The sequence below is a fragment of the Eulemur rufifrons genome, chromosome 4 (assembly GCF_041146395.1).
Source record: "Eulemur rufifrons isolate Redbay chromosome 4, OSU_ERuf_1, whole genome shotgun sequence".
NCBI classification, from domain to species: domain Eukaryota; kingdom Metazoa; phylum Chordata; class Mammalia; order Primates; family Lemuridae; genus Eulemur; species Eulemur rufifrons.
This window is the reverse complement of record NC_090986.1, coordinates 71,422,883-71,442,381: the sequence shown is the minus strand read 5'-3', so window position 1 is coordinate 71,442,381 and position 19,499 is coordinate 71,422,883. Positions and strand designations below refer to the sequence as shown.

Below are 19,499 nucleotides of genomic sequence, written 5' to 3'. Positions count from 1 at the left end.
GAGATAGTTTGTGTATGTGAATGTCCTCCTTAAGTTTTTGCAACAACTACCTTATTACTAATAGCAAACAGCAGAGAGAACAAAAGTGATGAAGTATTTTAACTAATACTCAATTGTAATAAATTTGTTACTTTTCCAAATAGAGATAGCCTGGACAGAATGCTGTTTGGAAATAGGAACACAGCTAGTCAGTGGTACTTGGTGGTGAGAAGCTCTCTGCTCTGTAAATGAGCCAAAGTCATGGCAAAGACAGGTAGAAGTAAAGATCCTTGGTGATATCTCTTCCTTCAAGTGCATCTGCACTAATGCTTCCAAATGCAAAAGTAGAAAGCAGTGGACTAAGTGATTGGTCAGATGCCCCCAGATTAGTTCACTGAAAAATAATTTTTCCACTATAGAAATTGGTACCCACAGTCTTTCCTCCTCTGTGCCCACAGCTCACTCTGTGTTCTCGGCTGTTCTGGTCTGTTCATTGATTTACTTGATTAAGAGACATGGCAAAACAGGGCTTTAAAGAGAAATTGGCATCCAACAAATGGAAAAGTTGAATATCTATAAGCAAAAAAGGAGGGGAGAACTCAGTCCTTACCTCACACCATATTCAAAAATTAACTCAATATGGATAATAGTCCTAAATGTAATACCTAAACCTATAAAACTTCTAGAAGAAAACATACAGGAGGAAATCCTTGGGACTTTAGGTTAGGCAAACATGTTGTAGGTATTACAACAAAAGCACAACCCATAAAAGAAAACATTGATGAACTAGATTTTATTAAAACTAACCTTCTTTGAACACTCTATTAAGAAAATTAAAAGACAAGACACAGGCCAGGAAAAAAATATTTTCAAAACACATTTAATAAAGTACTAGGATCTAAAATATATAAAGAGCACTCAAAAATCAATAATAAGGAAACAATAATTAGAAAAGTTATTTATTTCTATTTTGAGACAGGGTGTGTGGCTTTGTCACTGGCACTAGAGTATAATAGTGTGATCCTAGCTTACTGTAACCTTCAACTCCTGACCTCAAGCAATCCTCCCACCTCAGCCTCTTGAGCAACTAGGACTACAGGTACTTGCCACAACACCTGGCTAATTTTTTTATGTTTTGTAGAGAGGGGATCTCACTGTTTTGCCCAAGCTGGTCTCTAACTCTTGACCTCAAGCAATCCTCCCACCTTGGCCTCTCAAAGCACTGGGATTGCAGGCATGAGCCACTGTGTCCAGGCTTATTTTTAATTGACAAATAATAATTTGTATATTTATGTATAATGTGATGTTTTGATACATGTATACTCATCAGGATAATTAGCATATTCATCACCTCAAATATTTTTTCTTTGTGGTGAGAACATTTAAAATCCTCTCTTTTAGCTATTTTAAAAAATATATATGTAATTACTATTTATTTCAATAGATTTAGGGAATACAAGTGTTTTTTGTTACATGGATGAATTATATAATACTGAAGTTAGGGCTTTCAGGGTACCCATCACCAAAATAGTGTACATTGTACCCAATGAGGGATTTTTATCCCTCATATCCCTTTCATCCTCCCCCCTTCTTGGTTTTCAATGTCCGTTACACCACTTTATGACCATAGATACCCCTCTTCTAGCTCCCACTTATAAGTGAGAACAAGTAGTATTTGTTTTTCCATTATCTTTCCAAGATAATGATCTCTGGTTCCATCCAAGTTGTTGCAAAAGACATTATTTCATTCTTTTTTATGCTGAGGAGTACTGCATGGTACACATATACCACATTTTCTTTATCCACTCATCATACATTATTATTAACTGTAGTCGCTTTGCTGTGCCATACAACACCAGAATATATTCCTCCTGTCTACCTGTAACTTAGTAGCCATTGACCAACATCTCCCTTTCCCTGTCTACCCATCTCCCCGACCCCGCCCCAGCCTCTGGTAACCACCATTCTACTCTAATTTTATGAGTTCAACTTTTTTAGATCCAGTATTTGTCTCTCTGTGACTAGCTTATTTTACTTACCATAATGTCCTCTACGTTAATCCATGTCACAAATGAGAGAATATCAGTTTTTTTAAGGCAGAATAGTATTCCTGTGTGTGTGTGTGTGTGTGTGTGTGTGTGTACATCACATTTTTTAAATCCATTCTTTCTTTGAGGAACACTTAGGTTGTTTCCAATCTTGGCTGTTGTGAATAATGCTACAATGAACATGGGAGTGTAGATATCTGTTCAGCATACTGATTTCAGTTTCTTTCAGTAAATACTCAGTAGTGGGATCACTGGATTGTATGGTGTTCTATTTTTAGTTTTCTTGAGAAACCTCCAAGCTGTTTTCCAAATGGCTAATTTATAATACCAGCAACAGTGTATAGTGTTCCCTTTTCTCCACATCTTTGCCAACACTTATCTTTCATCTTTTTGATAACAGTCAATCTAATAGGTATGAGGTGATATCTCATTGTGGTTTTAATTGGCATTTCTCTGATGATTAGCGATGTTGAGCATTTTTTCATTTATCTGTTGCCCATTTGTATGTTTTCTTTTGAGAAATGTCTATTCAAGTTCTTTGCCCATTTTTAATAGAGTTACTTGTTTTCTTTCTAAAATGTATTACTGTGTGGTTCTCTACCCTCATATACAAAGGATGGAACTTAATTCTTCTCTTAAAAATTCATTCATATCCCTGACCAGAGTAGAGTGGCTTCTGGCTGGTGGTGCCACCTCACATCAGCCAGGGACAAAACAACCGCTTGTTTATCCCAGCTTGGCTTTTGGTGTGTGCCGATGCCGGGTTCAGGCCTTGAACACATGGGGAAAAAGAAAAGAAAAAACAGTCAAGCTTATTACCCTGAATACTCATTATTACTCTATGATGTGATAGAATTTTTTATTCTTTTTCTACTTTCTCCTTCAATGTCAGCACAGTTCCCATTAATATCCCTCAGCCATACTGATTAGAATGTGTTGCTTATAATCTCTTCTAGACTACAAAACTAGAGAATCCATTTTATCAAAGCCTTATGATAAGACTTAAGAATCAGTCAGTGAGGCCCTAGAGGAAATGTAAACTTTGTAGCTCTGGTAGGAGTGACTTTAGCTTCTACTTCAGGTTTCCTCCGCCATTGACTGATTGATTCCAGATTTGGGAGTTGTGTGCTGAAAGCTGAAGTGACAGAGCTCTGTCCTTAGTAAGTGGAATGTTAACTCAGGCACTGCCCAATTTATTATGCCTCTTCTTACATACAAACAGCTAGATGGCTGGCCTAGGGCCCCCTTCTCCCCCGGTGTAGCTGCTCGCATTTTTTTCTCTACTTTCCTCATTCCAAGACTTACTGCTGAAAACTACAAACGGATGGATTCCCTAATCTTAGTCACCTTACCCCATACCCCATTGGTAGACCTGAGTCATCCCAAAGTGAAGGTTGACCAAGATAAAATAATGACAATGAAAGTGCTTATAGCCTGTGCCATTTTTTAATGACAAAGAAAGTGCTTATAGCCTGTGCCATTTTTTGAGTGTTAATTCCTTGCCAGATTCTTTTAATCCTCAAAAAAAAATCATTCTTTAGTCCTCAAAAAAATCATGTGATGTAAGTATTAACATGAAACCCAGCGAGGTAGATTAATTTGCCAGACACCACCTACTTACCCCAATAGGCAATATTCAACATTCTTACCCTTACCACAGGCTCCGGAGTAGATAAGTGGTGGTGGGAGGAGCTGCAGGGAGGGGGAGGAAAGGGAAAAAGGAGGGAAACTAGAAGCTGGTTCTTTAGGGTGAGCAGAAGAAAAGGAAGAGGGGAGTGGGAACTGACCTGAGACCAATGGTGTGGCCCAGTGACAGCAGCTACTGAGACCTGACTTTCTGTGGTCCCCATTTCTACCTCTTTTATCCTCTGGCCTCACCCTGTAAGGCTTATTTTGCAGGAAACCCTCTACTTAGAGCTGAAGAAGTCCCAGCTCGCTCTGCCCATCTGGTGTGAGAGGAGGGGTGTCCTTCAATTCTACAAATGGAGAAAACGATATTCGTTTATATTCTGAGTTTTGGAATCACAGGATTTTAGAGCTGGAATGTACCTTTATTTGACTGAGAAGGCTGAGATCCAGCTAGGCAAAGTGGTTCATGGAAGGTCTGAACCCAAGTGCTTTTCCTAAATGACCTGCCTGGTGTCACAGATTGGCACTCTGAACATAATGTCCCCGAGACCCACTTAGAGTCTTTAAAACTTCACCTATACTTTGAATTACATATGTCTTTATAGATTGCCTTGAGAACCAAACCGTATTAGAATAATACTGTTTCTGCTGCAATATATGTTCTAATCACCAAATTATAAAGGAACTTTGGAATGTAACCTGTTTGTTATTTGTAAATTACCTGCATCTGTCTATGCCTGGATGACGTCCAGACACCTGACGTGACCCAGACTCACAAGTCAGTGCTCACCAATGGCACTCTGGCCTATCTCACCACATGGGTTCTTTAAAATCCACTTTAAATACCTGATTCCTCACCAAAAGAGAATCATATCATTTGGTTTTAGAGAATTAACAAATTATTCATTGAAAGGGATAGCCTGAAAAATGGTATAACACTGTAAAGACAATTTAACTCTAAAATAGATTTTTTTCGTCTTACTTTAAGAGAGAATAAAACATATGAATTGCTCAGAGAACTTCTATTGCACATAAATTAAATACAAAAAATAATTTACTCCTGATACTAACATTACCAATTCAAGAACTGACTTCTCTTTATATGCCTCTTACCTGTTATAGCTTGTCTTTAACATCCCAGGTGCTTCTGAGCAGACTGTAACTCAGGCCAAATGATGTGCTCCTTTAAAATAAGCCTCCCTGTGTAGTACCCCTGTAAATACATATTCAGCAAGCCAGGTGTGTGCCATGCACTAGGAACTGTAAGGATTATGTATCATTTGGTGAAGTCACTGTCCCTTAAAGATTTGCTCTGACATATTCAAAAGAATTATTTTACAACTGAATAGTATATGAGAGATCCATACTTGTGCATCTCTCGAAATATCCGAAAACATTTTCAGAAATGAATAGTACATTTTTATTATACACAATAAGTTCCCAGTTGAGTTCATGAAGAAATGAAAGAAGGAAGGCACTGCAGTTTCTCTCTATTCTAAACCAAATTCCTGTTACGGGAATTAGTTAATCTTCTAAGACTTGTGAACTAAACCTTATTACTCCATGGAGCAAAAAGCTTTATCCAAAATACTGCATATTTGGGGAAATTAAACTGCCCCAGCCTTTGTCCTCTGCGTTACCTGGAAGCAGTGCCAGTTTACATAGATCACATGTAGGAAGGGCCTAGCTTGAAAAGTGCTTATTCTTTCTTTGCTCTTCTCCTGGGTTTTCCTTGAAGGGACCCTGCAGAATAGACAGGGAGAACTACCTGTATATCAGCAAGATGCTGTGTCTTTGGTTGCCATTCTTGGTTGCTTCCGAATTACAGCTAAAGGATAAGCAAAAACTGTTGCCCCTGGGAACAGTCATCAGAGGCATCAAGAGTTCTGCAAAGACATTTCATAGAATGTGGCTATGTGTCTCTGCAGCTGCCTCTCTCAGTGACTCCTATGTTGCTTTTCTTCAACTTAAAGTTCTCCTTCATATTAATAGCACCCTTTTCATAGCTCCCTTTGCTCCAACTTCTGGTCAGTTTTCCCATCCTGCTGGTGGCAAGTGATCATATTCATCTCACGCAGAAATAATGTCAGACATCTCTGTTAAAACCAGAAAACATAACCATTTTTCCACACATTTCCATCTTTTGCTGAAAGAATATTTATTGGGTGTGTATTTCTCTAATACACAAAGCTTAGGCACTAACAGAAAATGTAAAAGTGTTTAACTTTTCCATGAATTCCATGGATACAACCTTCATTTTTTATATTGTTTCATAACATTAAAAATTTCTAACTTTATACTGGCTGGGTAGTTCATGCAGCATTTAGTTCCTATGAAATAGGTTTAGAGAAATGTGCTCTAGTATAGTTATAATTTGGACTGGGATTATCTTCAGTTTTTTGAAGGAGTTCTTTGTAATGAGCCTAAAGTATAAAATGAAAATGTCTTACATCCCAAAGAAATGACATTCACAGCAGTAAAAAGCTTTTTCTTTCTTTGTATGGATTAGTATTCTTTATCCATGGGCATTCCCTCCTTTTTCTTTCAAACTGTCATTAAGAAAGTCAAGACAAAGAAGACAAAATATTCTGAAAAAGTGATGATATCATTGATTATTAAGTGCTCAGTTTATTGCATGCCAGCAGTGGGACAGGTATTTGATGCATTTGTAGCAGGCTTTGCATGTCTACAACTTAATTTCCTTTTCTTATTTTTAAAAATGAAACAGTTCTCTGTTGTTGTTTAAGTTATGGACAATAACATAAATAATTGGTTAGAACTGTTTATGTTTTGCAAATATAGTGCCAAGACTCGTGTTTCACTGAAGAGCTTGAAATACAAAATTCGGTCTTATTAGAAAATCTGGAAAAATGATATAGACACTTTTGGTAGACATTTCAATAAATTCTAAATGCATTGAGTTTATACATCAAGAATTGGTTTAATTTATCCACACGAAGCTAGGCTGATTACGACTGACTTACTCATGAAACATTAATAAAGCATTGTGTTCAGTTCTAACATGATTATAATCTGACCTCCTGACAAAGGACAGAAATAGAAAGTATCTCTGATAACATTACCCTAATGCTGGGTTCATCAATCATAATCTACCCTTTTTTTAATTTGTTTTAGAAAAAGGCCTTTCAGGGATGCGCACTGATAATCTCATCCAGCTCTCAGCCCAGCAGCCTCCCGGTGCTGCCGGGCCACGTGTGCGATGTCCGCAGTCTGCAGAGCACGCACAGTGGCCGGGGCAGAGGACGCTGGCTCTGCTTTTACTGTGTTACATCCTTTACACCATTTTCGTATTTTAAGGAAAAAGTGATAGGTAACAATTTGTATTCAGGATATAGTCTAAAAAAACCCTTGCTTTAGAAAGAATTTTAGGCAAATAACATAATGACTTTTGGGAAATCTATGCAGCAACTCAAAATATTGAGAGAGATGTCTTATGTTTGAGTGCCTGCTCTAGACCACCTGTTAACCGTGACACTTTGGACAAATAAGGCACCCTTATCTCTTAGAACTTCAATGTCCTCCTTGTTTCTATAATTGGGGATGGAACTATCTAGTATGTTAGAAGGTGATCAATGGCAGAAAGACGCAGTGCAAGAGAAGGGGACCAGGAGCGTGGGGAGGGTGGTGAGGATTGCCTCCCTGAGAAGGGGAGATTGAGCTAGACCAGGAGGAGCTGAGGGAGGGAGCCTTGTGACTCTCTTGGGGAAAGAGCGTTGCAGGCAGAGGGGACACTGGAGTAAAGCCCTGTGGCAGGGATGTGCTTGGCAAGGAGGCCAGTGTGCTGGGGCGGAGTGAGCAAGGGGGCACACAGTAGGAAAACAGGACTGAGCCGTAATGGGGGGCCCATGACACAGCGCCTTGAAAGCCATCGTAAATGCTTTGCCTTTTTACCCTGGGTAAAATGGAAGGTCACTGCAGTGTTTGAGCAGAAGAGTAACATGACCTTACTCATATCTTGAGAGGATCACTCTGTCTGCAATGTTGGGAATAAATTATTCTACAGGGTAGAATCAGGGGATCTGCTGGGAGGTGTTGTGAGATGATGGTGGCTTGGACTGGGGGGTAGTGAAGGCAGCGAGAAATGATCAGTTGGGGGCGTATTTCAAAGTTAGAGCCCACAGTCTCCGTCTGCAATGTGCTGCCAGTGACCATCTTCCCTCAGATTTCTCTGGTCCGACAGAGGGAGGTAAAGGGTGGGGGCTGAGTGTGCAGAGTGGTGATGGCTACAGCAGCAGAGCTGGGTGGATCCACCACATTTTAGTGAGTTCTGGTAGGATGAGGGCGTGGGTTGTTTAGCGCTTGTCAACTTTTTGCTTTAGCAGAAATTCTAAGCAGCAGGAAAAACCAGAGCCAACATGTTTATCTCGCAGTAGACTGTAATCTTTTTTCAGGATATGGAATGCTAATTTATCTGTGTATCTTCCAAGGCTAGCATCTGACATATGGTAGGTGACCGTGATTTGGGGCAGGAGAGAGATTAGACTATATTCACCTTGCTTATTTGCATTTCAGTGGGATGTGCTCCTGGAGATCAGAGGTTTTGTCTTGTGTATCACTGTATCTCAGGGACTGGAACACTGCCTGGCACGTAGTAGGTGCTCCATGTTGAATGTATGAATAAATGAATGCATGTTCTCTCTGTTTGACGTGCTCTTCTCCCAGATGTCCTTCGAGTTCATTTCCTCTTGGGGGTCCTTAATCAACACAAACTCAGAAAAGCCTTGTCTGGCCTCTTCCTCTAAATTAGAAATCCTCTCCCCAGCACACATATTCCTTAACTCCCCACTCTGCTTTTCTCTTTTCCTTTGCACATGTCACCTACTGACATGCTCTGTTTCTCACTGATTATCTTGGTTTTTGTCAGTCTCCTCCCACTATTATGTAAACTCTCTGTCAGGGATTTTGGTTGCTTTTGTTCACTGCTATAGTCCTGTGATCTAGAATACTGTCTGGCACATGGCACATGGTCAGTCGGTACTTGTTGAATGAATGAATGAGCTTTCTCCCCATCCCTGCCCTCACTTCCTGACATTCTTTTTATTCCTTCTTCTTGTGACCATCACATCTTTTCCATTGCTTTAATTAATCAAGCTATAAATATTTATTAAACACTTATTATTCAATAATAGGTTAAGAGCTGTGGGAAATGCAAAATAAGAATTAAAGTCCCTATCTTTAAAAGACTTATACTCTAATGGAGGATATAGCATTACACTTTCAAAACAACGAAGGCTAATTGGCAATAATTCCGTTCCTTTGTATAGCACTTCACAATTTGTCTGCAAATGGATTTCACAAGTAAGTTCGTATGCATTATCTTACTATGTTAAGCAACAGGAGGATACTAATGGAAAGTGTTGTAGACATCCATAGGAAAAACAGTGAGTGAGAGCTGGAGAACTCAGGAAACAAATACTGGACTAGAGTAAGAAGGATGGGTATGGCTTCAAAAATAGACAGGAGTATGAAATGCTTTTAAGTTAGGGAGAAAGGAGCAAGAAAGGCTCTGAAATCATGCCAGCCGCCAGGTGCCCAATGGCTGTGAAATGTCTGCACTAGGCGAGCCAAGGATGTATCTCAGGAAGTCCTGAGAAACAGCAGGAAAAGGCAGGATCAAGGTTTGAAAGGCCTAAGTCAGACAGGGTTTACACTGAATGTGTTATGCTAGGAGGAGCCAGGGCAGATTTGAAATAGGGAATGGCAGTGTGAACATGGTGGCTTGAGAGGGCTGTCCCACCAGCAGGATGCAAGGCCAATAGGATACAGAAAAAGGTAGACGTCTATTGTAGTAAGTACCCCGTGTGGAGAGCCACGAGGGCTAGGAAATAATCTTCTGTACTATATATCCAGTAAACAATCAAGTATTAGACAAATTTAAGACTCTCAAATAAATGTCAAAGACAACTATATTGTCTCTACTTAAAACAATTAAATAATTGAAGTTGTAATAGCTACAACTTCAGTTTAATCATGAAGAGAAACCAGCATAGGCACTACAGAAGTGGCAATATGATTTTCTGATTATCTACTTGAATATATGCAACTCCATTTAGAGAATTTTTTAATACCAAAAGTAGATTTTTGAGATAATAAGAGAAAGGGATGGGAAATATTTTTGCTATGGTCTAGAAAAGAAAAGTTTCAGGGAAGCTTTTTCCCAAACCTGCTAAAGAAATAATTTTCTACCATCTAATACCCATGGGACAAAACAGAAATTAGAATTAGGTAAGTATTATCCATCTAAGAGATATCCTCTTTGGTTTAAATCTCACTCTTTATTTCCTTCCTCCCAAGTCCCCAGGGTACAGTTATGGATTGGGAATTGGTTTATTTAGGCTTAAAGCAATTGCTTCTGCCTTTAGATATGCAAGTAGAGGGTAAAGAAAGCTATTAAGACCATTATAACACTAATAGCTTACTAATCAAGTATTTCTTCATATTTTTCCAATGTAAGTATTATACTAAAATCTTATTTTAAAGTGCAAATGCTTTTGTGCATGAAAACAGTTCTGAAAATAACAAAATAAGCAGATCTGTATTTAGTAACAGATTGGCACTCTTTATAGTATAGTAAAGAGTCTTGGTGTCAGGCTTCAGCTTTAGATAGGTTGTTATACTTTAATTATGTGATAGCTAATGTCCCATTCTTAGATAAGATAAGCATTTGATCTTGAACTAGATTCAGCTTTTAAATGTTCTAAAATTTAGAATCTTCTTTTCTTTCTGCACAGTGAATAGCAAGATAGAAAATATACAAGATTTTTGTCTGTTTAACCTCCTGCCTCATTGTTTCTTTGTCATTTAATGTTCTAAACAAAAAAATTAAACAAAATTATTTAATTACAATTAATTATTGATTGATTCATTGTACTCCCTCTCTAATACATAGAACAGAATAAGGTAAGTACAAATATAACAAATATTTTTTAATCAAAGATTATTATGAACAGCTATGAACTAACAAGTTTTAAAACTGAGATGAAATGGGTGAATATTGAAAAACATACAGAAATGCCAAAATTGAGACTTACTAGTTTTAAAGAAATTTTAATGGTAAAATCTTCCCATCCCTTCCCAAAAGCCAAGGCCCATATTATTTTACAGATAAATTCTACCAAATTTTCAAGAGATAACGAATTCATTTTCTTATACAAGTTTGTTCCAGATAACATGGAAAGCTATTCAGCTCATTTTATGAGGCCAGTGGGATCTTGATTCCAAAAGTAGTTAAGAGGAGGAAAAAGGAAAAAGAAATAGGGCCCATTTCATGTGTGACTATAAATATAAAAATTCTAAATAAAATATTATGATTGTATTAAATGTGAGAGAGAGAGGGAGTGTGTGTGTGTGTGAATGTGTGTAAGTGTGTGTGTGTTTGTATTGCATCAGGACTAAGTGGGGCTTAACCCTTTAAGATCAGGAAAAAGACAAGGGTATACCATATCACCACTGCTGCTTTACTTAGTTCTTAAGGTGGAGTAAAATTCTATAGAAAAAGTAAAGGAGTTATCATATAAGTCTAACCAAGAGTTGCCAGAAACACAATCAACTTCTAACCAAGCACAAAATATAATTTTTAAAATGTTACAATTGCATAAAAATGTATGAGGTACTTGGGAATAAACTTAACCAAAAATACCAATAATAAAATTTTTGTGAAGAAAATTTTAACCTTTAACTCTAATAAAGGACATAGAAAATGATCTTTATAAATAAAGAGACATCTGGGGACCATGAATGGGAAAACCTAATGTCAGTCTTCCCAAATTTATTTATAAATTAATTGGAATTCCAATCAAATTATTTTGATATATTCATATACTTATTGTAAAAGTTATAAGGAAGAATAAATGTACATGAATAGCCTAGTTAATCCTGAAAGAGAAGAATAAATTCTACCAGGTATTGAGACATATAGGAATTAATGATAATTAAGATAAATTAAGGTAACAATGGAAATACGAAGCGTAGAAAGCTGGACATCACATATCTAGAGAGATACATGATAGATAGATACCTAGAAGAGAGAGTGAAAGAAAAGAAATAGGAAGGAAGGAGAGAGGGAGGGAAGGACAGACATACAGACAGATGGACCTTGGATTTTTCTAGGTAGATTGTTATATTATCTATAAATAATGACAGTTTTATATCTTTGTTTCAAATATATATTAACACAGTAAAGATGACACCACACATCACTGAGGAAACGAAGTTTTGTTTAATAGATGGTACTGGAAACCTGACTCACTGTATAAACAAAAATAATACTTGACCCTTATCTAAACCACATATGAATGAAAAAGTATATCTAGATGGATTAAAGACCAAACTATCAAAAGTAAAACCATAAACATAAAGCTAATTGATCAAAATATAAAAAGTCATCTTTGTGACTTCAAAATAAAACCCCAAGAGAATAAACATTTAAAAATGATTTAATTATCTCAAAATGACAAATTTCTAGCCAACCAAAAACATGGATAAAGTTAACAGACATAAGACATTTGGGAGAATGCATTTGCACTGTTTTAAACCAACAAGGAACTATTACCTAAAATATTTAAAGGACTTGCAAATCAACAATATAAAGATAGGAGCCTCCATTAAAAACTAGTGGACAAAAGGTGTGAACAGGAAATTTACAGAAGAGGAAACCCAACAGCCCAACAAACATATTTTAAAAAAGTCAAATATGATAATAGAGGAATACAAATTGAAACAATGGGATATTATTTTGTATCTATTACATCGACCAAAATTAGAAACCTGGATAATACCAAGAGCTGATGGGGATGGGGACGTATAGACACGTGCATGCCTTGCTGGGGGGACTGTCAACAGGGCAGTCATTCTGAAGAGCAGCTGGGCACTGATTGATGCCTCAGATTGAGTACGTGCACTCCCAGTGGAGTGACAAACCAGTTCTATTCCAGATTGTAAATCCCAAATAAATTCTCACAAAGATTAAAAAAAAAAAAAAATGATGGCCGGGCGCGGTGGCTCATGTCTGTAATCCTAACACTCTGGGAGGCCGAGGCGGGTGGATGGCTCGAGGTCAGGAGTTCGAGACCAGCCTGAGCAAGAGCGAGACCCCCGTCTCTACTAAAAATAGAAAGAAATTATCTGGCCAACTAAAATATATATAGAAAAAAAATTAGCCGGGCATGGTGGCGCATGCCTGTAGTCCCAGCTACTCGGGAGGCTGAGGCAGTAGGATCGCTTAAGCCCAGGAGTTTGAGGTTGCTGTGAGCTAGGCTGATGCCATGGCACTTACTCTAGCCAGGGCAACAAAGCAAGACTCTGTCTCAAAAAAAAAAAAAAAAAAAAAAAAAGATGCACGAAGAGGCTTTTATCACAGCCTTGTGTCCTGGGGAGTTAGAGGCAGCCTGGGGCTCCTCACTGGGGGAGAAGCGAGGGACTAGCGCTAGCCACACACAGCGGCATACGTTGATCTTAGAAACAAAACAAAGTAAAAAAAGTAAGGAACAAAATGAAATCTGTGACCATATACCATTTTTATAGATCAAAAATATGCACACAAAAGATGAGTAATATTTTATAAGAGCACACACAAACAAAAGGAGAAACATTACACACATTATAGTCATTGTGTATGGAAGAGGAGGGAAATGAAAATAGGGATGTATATAAAAGAGAATAAATACATTTTAAAAACTCGAAGTAGTGAAAAGTCATCATTCCCTCTGTGATTACATTAGGTGTTTTATTCAATAATGGTTTTACGCTAACAGAATAATAGTAAATGTCATCAATCCTTCAGCAGTATCTGTAAGATTTATTTGAAATGGATGCTGCTTAGCTGATCATGTTGGTAAAATCTTCCTTTAAATCTTATATCTGATTACACGACTGTTGTGAATTCCTGTAACTAGACTTGGGCAATAGCTACTCGACAGTGAACTTCCATGCATTCATTTTTTAAACTCTTTCATTTAGTTTGGCAAGCACTGAAAACATTACTGAATAATGAGAATGACTTTTTCCTTAATTGACTAGTTATACTACATTGACAAAATCATTTACACAAATTGATGAAACTGATATGATAGATATAACTAATATAGAATTTTAACCATCTCCTCTTTTATACCTTTGTCTCATTTCCTATGTTCCAGTCTGAACTGTTCTTTCAAGATCAGTGAGATTCAGAGTATAGAAATTCTGTTTAGTTTTAGTACGGAAACTCTGTCCTTTCATAAAATCTCCTTGTTTACATTTCTAAATGAGAAACATCCACACTAATTGGTGTAAACAAAATACCAATGAAAAATTTTGAAAGTAGTAAACCAGAAAAGGGGTTGAGGGAGGCAAATAAATTACTAGTTAAATGTGATTACAGGAAAAATTGAAAAGTACTATTCAGAACATTTTATGTATTTAAGAGATGAAATACAACTTTCAGAGAGCTAATTTAAGAAGTCTTTTGTTAATTAAGTGAATTCCAAATGGGTTTCAACACCTTAGAAATCAGGGACATGCAGCCAGAGAATGACTGCATTCACATATTTAGTGACAGCTGTAATTTACAAAAGTGCCTTATGTGGCTATGCATAGCTGAAATTTAAGAAGCTAGATGTACGGCTTTTTGTTCATGTTGTTGAAATCCTCTTTAAATAAAAGAGAAGTTGCAGCTAAATGATTGCAGTCAGTGAGAGGCACAGCGAGCCATGCGCCATCACTGCTCTTCTCACTGGCCTGAACAAGACTACAGAATACCTCTACGAACCTTCTTAGGAAACAAAAAGGCCTTCTACTTTTCTGACTGTTTATGGAAGCTTAGTGTGGTCATTGGCTCTCAATAGTTTACATTTGTTTCCCACTAGTTAACAAACAACCAGAGTTGCCCAGTGATTCCCAAACTGGATAATAGCTGAGTTAATTCATAGCAGAAGGAAGGCATTCCTTTTGAGTCATCTTAGAGGTAAGCTGGAGGACTTTAGGCAGGAAAATCAACGTATATCAAAGTTTCTTTTAAGATTATTTAATTTCAAACTAACATCTAAAAATTAGAAATGAATTTGTTGTAAAATGTTACTAAAACAGGTATTTCAAATTGTTTTCCTTTTAAACACGAGTGGTGTTTTTGTAAGAAATTTATTTAATGTTAAAATTCATAGGGCACGTGCAGTGACTCATGACCAAAATCCCAGCATTTTGGGAGGCTGAGGTAGGAGGATCACTTGAGGTCAGGAGTTTGAGGTTATAGTGGGGTGTGATTATACTACTGTACTCCAGCCTGGACAACAGATCGAGACCCTATCTCTAAAAAAAAAATAATAAAATCCATGTTGTATACATAATGGAGCCAAGAGAAAGTTTAGCATGTTAGAAAGAGAAAATTTTCATTTTGATCTATGTTTTATTAAAGATAGTATTTTGCCATTTCTAGGAACTAAAGATCTGATACATACAGATCAAATATAGGAATGTAAAGAACATGTTCTGTTTATTTATACAGAATATTTCAAAGTAAAAAAAGAGCTTTGCCAAGTTTGGAGAGTCTGTCATTTCTTTCTTGACTCATTTCAGGCACTGGAAAGTGAATTCGTTTCTTGCCAACTTCATCAGTGGATCGACCTTATATTTGGCTACAAGCAGCGAGGACCAGAAGCAGTCCGTGCTCTGAATGTTTTTCACTACTTGACCTACGAAGGCTCTGTGAACCTGGATAGTATCACTGATCCTGTGCTCAGGGAGGTAGGTGTTCAGTCTCATATTATTCTAGAGATTTCTGTCAGCTCTCAAACACAAATTTGACTTTCTATCTCTTTCTGTATACATTTCCTTTCAACATAACTTTTTGCAAGACATAGGTTTCAGGTTCTTGACAAATATGGAAAAGTGAATAAATGTCAAAAAGGAGTAATCAAGTAATGAGACCAGTATGTTGTTCCTTTTTGAATTGCAGACATTTTCAATGCACCTCCATACCTCTATTTTATTTTTCTTAACTTCAGAATCTTCATTAAAATGTTTAATGCTTGCTTTATGTGTGTTATTAATGAATGAAACCTAGCTGAATATTTGAATATGAATAGTTCACATATTCTGAGTATTCTTAAAAATAAAAGCAAAATTGCAACCTTCTAGACAGAATGCTCAAAAAAATAAATCAATGAAATAGATGTTTATACTATTTTATTCCCATATGTTTTCAACCTGAAATGTTTATGGCCAACAGTTGGGAATTATGTACTATGTGTATAGTATTTTTAGTGAAAATATTCATTTAATATTATTTAAATCACTTCCACATTGCACAGAATGATTTCAGATAGGTGGAAAAAGTGAAGATGCAACAGCTGTTACCTAAGTGTTGCTGCAAGGAAGCTATATCCAAGTCTTCCATCCTACCAGATAGCTGCCATCTGCTGTATGCAAAACAAGTAATCATTTCTACATTTCCAGGCAGTGGAATGTTTTTTTTTTATTTTATTATTTTTAATTTTAGAGGTGGAAAACTTGTAGATTTGAAAAATGAAGCTCTATTAAAAAATTTGCATCCCTAATGTTATTTCTTATGTACCTCTATAAAACTAAAATGACTCCATTTATATGGCTTCAAGCAGAGAAGAGGAAGGGGAGGGAAGAGCCTCGTGGTCATTGATCATTGGACCCTTAGGGCTAAATATTCTGAGAACACATTGCAAGCATGTTATTAGGGGCAACATTGTACCATATTGTATGCACAAGGAAATAAAATTATTGCCTGAAGCCCAGAGAAAAATATAGAGACAGAATGAATGGGTGAGAAGCCAGGTATTATGAAGTTGGTTGGTGAAATAAGGGGTTTTCTCTACAAACCATTGCACTCTCCCAACTTAGTATCTCCAGTTGTGTATACACTATACTCAGATTGTTTGGTAGGAGGTATTTCTGAGCTTGATTATTCTCTTAACTGTACACCTTTGCTTAACACATGCCTGTTCTATAAATTCCACATAAACTAAAATTTTCTTTCAGAACCAATACCTTTTATGTTTTGTTTTATTTTATTTTATTTTTTTGAGACAGAGTCTCACTCTCTTGCCTGATCTAGAGTGCCATGGCATCAGCCTAGCTCACAGCAACCTCAAACTCCTGGGCTCAAGCCATCCTCCTGCCTCAGCCTCCCGGGTAGCTGGGACTACAGGCACGCGCCACCATGCCCGGCTAATTTTTCTATTTTTTAGTTGTTTGGCTAATTTATTTCTATTTTTAGTAGATACGGGGTCTTGCTCTTGCTCAGGCTGGTCTTGAACTCCTGAGCTCAAGCAATCCTCCCACCTTGGCCTCCCAGAGTGCTAGGATTACAGGCATGAGCCACCGCGCCAGGCCTCAATACCTTTTAGAATCAGAAAAAAGAAAATACTTATATTCCAAGATCAAGTGCAAATTGTTTTTTGACACTTAAATACCACGGACATTTTTGCTCCTGGATGTTTTATTATACATTTTTAATCCATCATAATAAAGTTCTGTTCTTATAAAGAAAGTTGCAATTTAATTCTGCAAAATAAAAATACATTAAGCATTTTATACAGGATGAAAGTGCAAGGCGGCATTAAAATTGACAGAAAAATAGCCATTTTTTTCATATTTAAATAAGGGTAAAAAAGAGATAAATGAAAGAATAAAAAGAAAATGGAATTAGAAATGGGACTTTATATACAGTGTTTATTATTTGAATCTTACAAAAATACCTGTTTCTACAAAATATCACAGCGTTGCTTTGGACAGTGAAAAAAAACAAATGTGTATAGGCCTTATTGGCAAACTGTAAAACTTCCTAATGAAACACTACATGAAAACGTACGATTAAATTTTTGTTGTTGTTGAGTGGTAATGGTTCAAGCGTATGTTTGCATGTAATATAGATGGCCTGACCAATATATTACAGCTCGTTATTACTCAGAGCGATGCAGACTGTGTAATGCCAGGGTGCCTTAGCTGAAGACTCTGTCTCCTTCCAGCATTCTCATTCTGAGCACATAATTGCCCGACACTGAGGTTCCATTAGAGAGACTCCCAGAATCATACAGTGCTATTTATATTCTTTATCCCCAAACCCTTTACCCACCTCCCAACTCAACAATTCTAAATCAGTTCTTGGAGTACTCGATGTAAGAGGCATATCTGGAATACTATTACCTCCCTTCCCCAGCCAGCACAGGCCTGAGCACACACCTGCAGAGATGTTTGAAGATACTTTGTCTCCTTGTGACCACTAGGGGGCCATTTAGTGCAGTGTAGACATTAAATGATTTCAAGGAATACTAGTTAATTTCCCGAATCCCACTCCCCACCATTACCCCCTCTAACATATTCCCGTTAATGCCAATTGGCCAATTAGAACCTAACATTCCCACAAAAAAAGTTCTGCACTGACATTTAAGAACTTGAAGAATAGTGCCCTCCAACAGGTGAGAACCCACCTGAATCCTGTGAGCTAGGTAAATGTAGCCACGTTAACCTCACTTTACTTCAATTGCTCCGTTTATAAAGGTGGAATAAGACGTAGTGTATGTTCCCCGACATAAAAGCACTCAGCATATGCTGTCACAAGAAAGAACCTGTAGGTAAGTGAAAGAATTACAGCACAGTCATTATCTGGAGGTCATTTATGCGCCCTTACCCGTACATAAAACCCCTGTGAGTAGACCGTCTGGGAGACACAATACCTTTTTCTTAAAACATCCGTGTTGAGTTCCTGGAGGTCTGCACTGCCGTATCTTGACTTGAGAGAACTGAAGCCCACCTAAATAGTCAGACATAGGCTTTCAGAAAAAGCAGAGTTTAAAATATTAACCCTTTTATTGAGCTCAGTACATTCCTTTTATTTGATAATGTTTATCTTGGTATTTTTAAAATACGGAGATTACACATTTCACATAGATAAAACCAAAGGGCGGCTAATTATAGTTATACTAAACTCCAACTAGGCCAAGGAAGATGGATTTTTTTTAATGCTTAAATGAAACATTGATTTAAAAAACATATTTAATATGTGAATATCTACATATGTGCCCTTTGTCTAAACAATCTGCCTATAACTTTGAGCTTTGAAGTTTGTGCTAAAATTTGAGAAATGGCTTAAGGTTATTGCTTCATTATTCCTTGACAGGTGAAATCATGAAGCAGCAGTAACCACAGCAATTATGGCATTAAAATGTCAAGAAATTAGAGGTCAGAATAACAGATAATTTTCTTCTCTGTGTCAGATTAAAAATTGGCATTCTTTGACAGTTTAGGAACTCTGGCTGAGAAAATTATGACAACTTAACTTATTTTATACTTGTAAAGCAGTAATTGATAATAAACTTTATCATGACAGCCTCTGGAAAGAAACATGACAGTATAGTTCTGGTACAAAGCTCTTCTTAATATGTAAACACTAGATCTGTTGGATAGTAGATATTATTTAAATTGTCTTAAGTCCTGGCTTACATCCTAATCTTCCAGGCACTTTTTTTCATAGATGAGCTCAACTGACTATTTGAGCAGTGCTTTTCAAGCATGATAATGAATATTCTTTCCTAGCCATTTTATATATATTAATAAAAATTATGTGATTTGCTTTATATTTTTACTTACTAAATTATGGCCAAGAAACTCCATCCTAATACTTGCTTAGGGACTAGGGTATTCTGGCTGGTAATCATCTAATCCCGTGGTTTTCTAAGGCCTTGGTACTCAAATGTGGTCCAAACCCAGCAGTATCATCATCACCTGGAAACTTGTTAGAATTTCAGACTCTCAGGCATTCCTGACCTACTGAATCAGAATGTGCATTTAATGAGATCCCCAGGTGACTTGTTTGAC

General features: G+C 37.1%; 1 protein-coding gene and 1 non-coding gene across 5 annotated transcripts in view; both read left to right on the top strand.

Annotated features, from left to right (window-relative positions):
* The window catches only part of NBEA (neurobeachin), a 563,351-nt gene that overhangs the window by 509,499 nt on the left and 34,353 nt on the right, over positions 1–19,499 (top strand). For all 4 annotated transcript variants that reach the window (XM_069467350.1, XM_069467354.1, XM_069467352.1 and 1 more), the window contains one exon: positions 15,228–15,395. In XM_069467350.1, the coding sequence (XP_069323451.1) occupies positions 15,228–15,395 (168 nt within the window). The remainder of the gene's footprint in view (positions 1–15,227; positions 15,396–19,499) is intronic.
* Positions 2,678–2,811, top strand: LOC138383110 (small nucleolar RNA SNORA48). The gene has a single exon (XR_011233555.1). It is a non-coding gene; the product is annotated as a small nucleolar RNA SNORA48 (small nucleolar RNA).